This window comes from Theobroma cacao, chromosome 5 (assembly GCF_000208745.1).
Source record: "Theobroma cacao cultivar B97-61/B2 chromosome 5, Criollo_cocoa_genome_V2, whole genome shotgun sequence".
Classification (NCBI taxonomy): Eukaryota; Viridiplantae; Streptophyta; class Magnoliopsida; order Malvales; family Malvaceae; genus Theobroma; species Theobroma cacao.
This window is the reverse complement of record NC_030854.1, coordinates 23,914,196-23,922,689: the sequence shown is the minus strand read 5'-3', so window position 1 is coordinate 23,922,689 and position 8,494 is coordinate 23,914,196. Positions and strand designations below refer to the sequence as shown.

The 8,494-nt window shown below is 35.1% G+C and overlaps 1 protein-coding gene across 4 annotated transcripts in view; it reads right to left on the bottom strand.

Annotated features, from left to right (window-relative positions):
* Positions 325 to 8,494, bottom strand: part of LOC18598772 (nucleolar protein 10) — a 48,105-nt gene continuing 39,935 nt past the window's right edge. Inside the window, exons 2-14 of one of the 4 annotated variants that reach the window (XM_018121390.1) lie at positions 8,337 to 8,437; positions 7,327 to 7,417; positions 6,270 to 6,328; positions 6,040 to 6,160; positions 5,563 to 5,631; positions 5,404 to 5,456; positions 5,144 to 5,252; positions 3,610 to 3,780; positions 3,345 to 3,503; positions 2,919 to 3,011; positions 1,850 to 2,041; positions 1,188 to 1,399; positions 325 to 1,073 (exon numbers count right to left, since the gene is read on the bottom strand). In XM_018121390.1, the coding sequence (XP_017976879.1) occupies positions 743 to 1,073; positions 1,188 to 1,399; positions 1,850 to 2,041; positions 2,919 to 3,011; positions 3,345 to 3,503; positions 3,610 to 3,780; positions 5,144 to 5,252; positions 5,404 to 5,456; positions 5,563 to 5,631; positions 6,040 to 6,160; positions 6,270 to 6,328; positions 7,327 to 7,416 (1,659 nt within the window). In that variant the 5' untranslated portion in view covers position 7,417; positions 8,337 to 8,437 and the 3' untranslated portion in view covers positions 325 to 742. Of the gene's footprint in view, positions 1,074 to 1,187; positions 1,400 to 1,849; positions 2,042 to 2,918; positions 3,012 to 3,344; positions 3,504 to 3,609; positions 3,781 to 5,143; positions 5,253 to 5,403; positions 5,457 to 5,562; positions 5,632 to 6,039; positions 6,161 to 6,256; positions 6,329 to 7,326; positions 7,418 to 8,336; positions 8,438 to 8,494 lie in introns of those variants that run through there. The other 3 variants (XM_018121392.1, XM_018121391.1, XM_018121393.1) reach the window with 3 other exon arrangements.

Genomic DNA, 8,494 nt, shown 5'->3' with positions numbered 1-8,494 from the left:
CAATTGTTTAATGATTCTTTTGTTTGGCCAAACAATGATTGGCAACACATCTAGACCAAATGAAAAGAAGCATGCGACATCCTGGAAAAACAAGGTAACTGAATCAGGCATGAGGTGTTGATAATTAGGACAAAGCCAAGTCATTCTTTTGTCAAACTCAATGTGGATGGTAATGCACGGGGACAACCAGGTTTAACGAGTGCAAATGACCTTGTTAGAGATGAAAATGGTTACTGGCTTGTTGGATGTACATATAATATAAGGATCTCTTTTTCACTATCAGTCCAATTGTGGACTTTATATCAGGAATTAGAATTAAAGACCTTTTATAAAGGAACTGGGATTGCTTTATACTCACGTATATCATAAAGCCAATCATGTGTGCAAATTGGTTGACCACATCATGAAAATTTAACATTAGGCTTACATGTATTGATTGCCCCCCATCTAATATTTCTACTCCTTTATCCGAAGATATGTTTGGTATTGCTGGCCAAGGATGATGTAATTGTTTTAAATTAATCAATTTCCCTTATATAAAAAAATTAATACACCATGCAGAAGACAAAACTGTCCACCCCGTAACAATCCCCCCTTAACCTTTCAACCCTAACTCTAAGCAGCGCGGCTTTCCTTGAATAATCAGACCATAGGGCTGCATCCAACGGGTCCAAGAGATGCCATTAGCAGGATCATGACCAGCATTGAACTGAAAATTGACCAATATAAATGCAAGACATGTTCACCTCCTGCCTCTCCTTCCTCTCCCACGCCCTCTACCTCGGCCTCCAAACATTGATCTATCTGGCTTCAGACCTAATAACTGAACTCCTCTCTTCTCACGCCGAGTCAATTTCTCCTCATCCTCCTTGTTTTTGGCTGAACTTCTAGAAATGAAAGAAATCTGTCGTGACCCTCCTGACCCCAACTTCACGCCACTTGGTAAACCCGACACCCTTTGGTCATCTTGGAGAGCCTTCACCCTCTCTCCCATAGGAAGAGAATCTTCCTTGGCAAGTGAAACATTATTCCAAAATGCTTCTGCATGCCGCTTATCTTTAACTTCGTACATTCTGTAGATTTTGAGAAAAAAACAAAAGACGATGATTAGCAAGGCAAAAAGCTATCACTTCCAAGAAGATGGCATATTCAATATCCATGACTCATACAGACAGGAAAGACCTCACCTTGGACCTTGTGACTTCTTTCTTTTACTCTTATGATTGACAGGAAAGTCATCTGATGATTGCGATGCTTCTGAGACATCAGAATCACTTGTTATCTGATCCTTGTTATCCATAACAGGTTCAAAATGTTCCTCAACCAAAGACGGCTGCTTCTTGGAAGCCATTGGATGTAAAGCAAGAAACTCTTGTGATTGCTCATCAATTTCATAGTCCTGGATAAGAATAAGGAGAAACATCAAATGATGATAGCAATTAAGATCCATAAATAAGCAAATGGCACATCATTAACCCCATCTTCCATGATTGCAGTGACATGAAAATGATCAATTGATGCCACCAGTCATATCAAGGCAGCACACGAAACATTTTTGCTACAACTTATTCAATGTATAGATAATTGAACAGCAGATAATCACACTATAACCAGCAAAAACAAATACAAAACTCACCAATATCTGTAAGGCATATTACAATCTAATTGTAGCTAAAACACTTCATTCTTAGATGTTCTTGATCCTATGACTACTTTTCAACAGGGATAACAAATCAAGGTAATTTGAATTGGCCACCACAAAGATGTGAAAATCAAAAAGAGCCGGAGAAAAAGGTGCAGATGAAACTAAAAACTACTAGTAGCACAGCAAATGAATAAATTGTCATACCTTATTTTCAAACATTTGGGTAAATCGATCATCTTTAAATATCTCAGTGCTAAGCGCATTTTTCTTCCTCTTCGAAGTTTTCTTACTCTCATTACCATCATTGTCTTTCTTTTCATTTTCAGCTTCTTCATTCTCCAAGATTCGCTCTGCAAGATCTTGATTAACCTTAACCTTGGGTAATTTTCTCTTCATCTGCAAGAAAAAGAAACGAAAAATACAAATGTAATCAACCGACTGTAGATTAACTCTATATTGATTTATAACAGTCATACCAGTGAGGAAGCTTGAGAAGCTCCAAAGATCTCTTTCTTGAAAAGGATGCAGTATTTAAGAAAGCAATGAGTTTTAAAACAGTACTTTAGCAGAACTCCTAAACTTTCATTTGCCACCATGTTTTTGCATATAAGCTAAACTTTGGTATCTTTAACAGTCAAGAAAAAAGAAAAAAATGTCTATAATATTTACAAATCTTTACTCGCCAACAAGTTAGCAAACAGAATTATCAATTGCAAAACCCTCCCTGCCCATAGTAGTCAAGTTTTTGATTTCTTTGTAATACAAAATGATCTGACACTGAAGGCATTGTTTATGCTAGTAGAGTTTCAAGTTTAAAATACTAGCAATGAACAACATCAAGAAGCATAGGTTGTTTAAAAGTTATGATAACTTAATCTGCAAGATATATCATAATGTACAAAAATTATCTGACTGTTCTAAGCAAAAATATATGGAAAATTTACCCTATACATTGACAGTGGAGTTTTTGGACTCCGCCAGCAGGGTTAGAGGTTTGACTAGTGTCCCAATAAAGGATGTTTATGAAAATCAATAAAATAATTAATTATTAAATTTATCTAACCTAACAAAAGAAGTCTAAAACACAATCCCAAGTCAGAATTCTGCTAGTAGACAATTACAAGACCTACAAAACGATATAAGTTCTAGCACAGTGAACATTTCCCTTCCTCCCCCCTCTTCTTTTCTCAATTCTTTTCTCTTCTTTCCAATCTTTATCCTATATCACAATACCTGATCCAAAAAAACTCATTTCAGGATCGAAAATACTGACCGTTATACGATTGCTACGCTCAGCCTCCAGTTTTTCTTGTTTTCGTTGCTCTATGTAAGTTTCATACGCAAAAGGATCTGCCAATGCTTTTGCCTGCAAATATATGTAAAAGATAAAGATTAAACAGCCAAAAAGTGAACGATGCAGTAAAAGATAACTACACTAAGCATAAAAACCATGATTTGTGCAGCTAATATCAAAATCAACACCAAACATTCCCTTTTCTCTTTCCTGAATTTGGTCTGGCAATTCTGACCTCATTTGTGCTTTGTGCATCTTATTTTCTGTGCTTCGCAATATTTCATGTTTCACACCCAACCACACACATTTCCCAGCAGATGGCACAAATGCAACTTTATATTGAGTTTTGTAAACTGCATAATATCCTTAACAAAAACAAAAATTAAAAAGAAAAAGCAGTCTCACCTTCTTGTACAACCGATAGTCAATAAAGAACCCATGCATGTACGCTCGCAGAAGATTGGTCCCAATTAGATTTGTCAGATTCAATTTCTCAAGTTCCTCTTTTGTCAGAAATTTATAATTGTCATATATGCTTGTTTGTCCACCCTCCTCAAGCTCTTCCTGTAAATATATGCAAAGTAACCATCAGCATTATATCTCCAGATCCCAAATACAGTACATCTAACTAAACAACAGAATGAAATAAGGATATGTCTTAAAAACACACCGTTAGAGATTCCAACGAAGAACACCACTTAGGAACAGGTCCCAGAGCAGGAATGAAATAAGCAGGTATCTGGGTGCTATCCAAAGCCAGTAGCATCAGCCCACTATCATTGAACACACAGATATCATTGATAGCCCCAGCTGTTGGTTCAATGCTAGTCATACCTTCTCCCTTGACAAAGGAAAAATCACTCAAAGGTTAGATACAAGCTTTGACATTGATGCAGAGACAGTACTCTACCACTACTAAGGTACAATATTACACACCATAAACACATATCACATGAATATGGTTGTACATGAACATGCTTTTGTACAACATCGTGTGTACAATGAATTCATACACATGTTACGTCCTCAAAAGAAAACGAATTCATATGCATCTATGTAGAAAACTATCCAATATGCATATAAGTAGGCCTGTGTGCATGCATTATTGGATGGATGATAACAGTTCCATAGAACACTGATATACCTTTAATAACTGAAATACAATAATGATGATGATACTGAAAATGACTGACAATGATGATCTGAAGAATTGTATGCTAATATGAGGGATTCTTTTTTATTTTTTTGTGTACATATGATCTTCAGCTATACAATGAGAGGTAGCCCCCTCGCATCTTGTAAATCCCAACGCATCCATCCCATGATTTTTACCCAAGACCTCCAAGACGGAGTTCCAAGTTCTAATTGCCGAGGGACTCGTGGGGATGTTAATGAAAGTTCAATTTTTAATCAAGGGCACTTAAGTTCAGTGAGCTGCCTAACAATTTTACAAACATAACTGAACAAAAAAAATTAATTTCAAGAGGATACTACTTATAATTAGCTAGTTCTTTTACAAAGAGTCTAAAAATTTGATTTCATTTTCATTAACATGTTATAATCGCTCAATAAAGCTTGTATCTAACTACACTATGCATGAATCAAACTTCCATAGGAGGAGACATCACAAAAGTATCAATCAAATTGTATCATCTAAATGATAAAATATGAACAAATATCAATATGACACGATATTACAGATTAAAAAATATATCTTCCCTTAATATTAAAAATAGTATATGTAGGTTCAAAACAAAGCATGTGAAACAAAGATCCTATCTCCAAACTTGAAACCCGGTAAACATTCTGATCACCTTTTAGAAAACATCGACAAACAGAAAGTTTTGACCATACAGAAACACACATGAAAAGGCATAGACATTGTATTTGTGCGTATATGTAGATGAGATATTAAATTCCTGAGGAATGGGGCCGGTGACCAAACTCTCTCAGAGTATTTTACTTATATGCAAGAACAGTATAACAGGAAGGATAAAACAATCCTATCATTTAAAAAAAAAAAAACACGAACAAACAGAAAGTTCTGAAACATATGCAAACACACAAGAACACGCATAGACATCGTAAATGTGTGCATATTTTGATAACATTAAATTCCTGAAAATGAGGACGGTGACCTTAATCTCTTAGGATCCCCTAGTTAAACACAAAGACGAGAACAGTACAACAGGGAGGATACTTACCGTCTCAGGATCCCATATTTTAACAATATGACAATCTGTAGTAATTAATTTTGGTCGCTCAAAGTTTAGAGTGCTGTGCCACTTAATATCCAATATTGGTTTACCATACCTGCATAACAATGACAGTTTCCAAATATTAATAACTCATAACCAAAGGAAAATTGAGCACACTGGTGCAAGAAGACTTCACATGCACAACTAACCATACCGTCCCCAACAAGGGGCGCAAATTAGGAAAGCTAGTAAGCACCCTCACTTACATGTGATCCTTAACTCGAATAGGAGATGAAGAACGTAAGTCATAGATCAGCACCTGCACATATTATCATCAATAATGAAATGTTTAAGGTGATATAACAAAAAAAATTCATGAAATGCAGGCATGATAAGGATCGAGTATCACCACTACAGAATCATACCTTTCCTGCACTACTTCCAACACCCATGAGGAAACCCCCATTCTCATCAAAATCTATTGCAGTAACCTCCTACAAATCAAACAGTGCCAATAAGAGTTTTAAACTTGAAAGAACATAATAGAAATGCAGATATTATCAACTGCAGGAAATGCATAAGGCTGCCACATGGATCTATGCAGAGATATGCAGAATGAATAGTAAATATTCAACTATGTTTCCTTGTCAGCGTTTCTTTCAAGCATATTAAGAACAATTATTGCTACAAAAAGTCAAGAAAAGCTCCAACTTCTAAAAGCATATACAGAAGAAGGCCCACAAGCGACCAATATAGCAAAATAATCCCCAAAGCTATTTATGAGAGAGATAGGAAAAAAAAAACTTGGACTGAAAAAATCTTACTTTAAACCAAAGCCTACATAAGACACTTGCAACAGAATATGTATGGATCAAATATCAAGATTAAGCAGCAAAAGCTACCTCATCAGCATCACCTGCAGGTGAAACAGCATTGATTCTGCCAATTGAAGATCTCATTCTCATGTCGAAGCACTCAACAGCACCATCCTCACCACCACAAACAACTAATCCATGGAGCATGCTGAAACCATACAAACACAGCATCCTTGAATGAGCAAACCTAGTGTGAAATTGTCAATAGTAAAAAAGAATAAAAAGGGTCAAAAAAGAAACCAAAATTCCACAAGAACCTTCTAGAAACCACATTCAGTGCTGGAGATTGTGTGTTAAGAGAGGATAAGAATCTTCCCTGTTGAAGAATGAAATCAATCATCAATAAAACAAATGATACATTTTTAGCAAAAAAGAAATCCAACGTTACAAAATCCCCAGCTTTAGGCATGCGTAAGCATCTTTTTTTTAATAAGTAAAATATTTTATCAAAAGTAAAGGGGAAAAAATGGTGGGATCCTAGCAAACAGTAAATATAGAAAACAAAAACAAAATAAAAAATGAAGGAAAACCAAAATTTTCCAAAAAGAAAATCTGAGAGAAACATAATAGAAATATAAATGAAGAATTCTTTAAGTTAAGGATTTGCATAGAAGCTCTATCTTTTAAAACATGTGGTGGTTCCATTCCTAACTAACCATATCAAAGATGGCAATACTAAGCCCCAAAGTACATCATATTTTTTCTCAGCAAACTTTCGCTATATGCCGATCCTCTCAAGCTACTCAAAAAATATATATATACTGATCTCAGCTCCTACAGTAAAATGAATTAAAAGAAAGTTCATCACCCCTCCATTACTGCAGACGCATCAGTTAAAAATAATCAGCTTTCTCCCAAAAAATTTTCCAGGAGCACAAACAATTATGTAGGTACTAGAATCCCCATCCACAAATAAAATGAACTCACAATAAACAGAACAAACTCTTTAAACTTAGATCATAAGTTCTTATCAAGTGCAACAAACACCTTTATTTGAAATTTTTTTTTTATAACAAACACCTTATAGCTTCTCCTTGCAAGCATTCAACCCAATTACCAACATTCCTTCTGAGGAAAATCCACAAACATTAAAAAGAAGGCTGTTAAGACAGTTTTATGTTCAACAGACAACAAATTTGAACTCAGAGGCTAAATTAAAAGTGACTAGATGTGCAACATTATTCTTGAATCTATTTCAGGTTGTTGTGCTTGTGTCGCAAATCAGAAGTTGATGGAAATCTCCGTATGTCTCATAAGGGCTAATAGAGAGAATAAAAAGAATCCACCACTCATTAAACAATCTCAATGAATTACCTGTTCTAAATTAATTCTGTATAGATCTGGAGATGATGCAGCACAAAGCAGGTCACAAGACCAGCAATCATATGCAATATCCCTTCCCATCCTGTCAAACATCAGATGGACAAGACAACGTTAATCAAAACTTGTATAATTTGTTAATTAGTCGGTCCATTTCAGGCACTGCAAAGGTCAAAGCAAATACACAAACAACTGGACAACAATTAGCCATAACTTCTTCCGCAAAGATAACAAGTATAGACAAACAGTACAAGGCCAAAGAAGATACATATATCCTAAACAACAAATAACCACAACTTCTTCCATAAGATAATGAGTGTAAAAGTATAAAAAAGAAGAAAATAAAATTATGGGAGACCCTTTTGGGTAGCATTAATTCAATTTCTTATTCAGGAATCATTATTGAAAGAGATTGAGCAAACAAAACCGTATGTACATTAAAGAGGTAAATTGCACAAGCAGTACTTAACCTTTTAAGTTGGTCACATTTGATCCCTAACCTTTAGATTGTTCCAATTGAAATCTTCAACCTTATTATGTTTGCAATTTTGATTCTGTCAATTTGGTCTATCAAGACCAATGGACATTTCAGTCATGACATGTCAAAACCAGCTTGGTCTATGAAGACCAAAAATAAAGAAAAGACATGACACATCAAAACCTAAATGACAATTTTTATTTCTTTTTCTTATTCTTTATTTCTTCCTTTTCATTTTTATTTTTCCTTTCTTTTTCTCTTTCCTTCCCACTGGTAAAGAAGGAGACATCGAGGACAGATTCAATTACAAAAAAATTTTTGTCAAATAAACATAAAGTGGCAATAGTGACATCCTTAGAATTGGAATACCAACAAGTAATGGCAAGAGCTAATTATAAAATCTATTAATCACTAAAATTCAACCATCCATCTAGAATGACCAGGTGCGTGCAATATATGATACGTAACACTGGATTTGACCCCAAAAACAAACAGAGCAAAAGCAAAAATTAAAGCACTAGGAAACCTTGGAATCCGCAGACTGTAGTGCTTTCCATATTTTGCATGTAGATTAACAGAACGATCAGCACATAAGAATGCAAGTTTTGAATAGTCATCAGCCAATACCTATAGATATAGAAAAACACTAAATCATTATAGTACCACATAGCACGAGAAATTTGT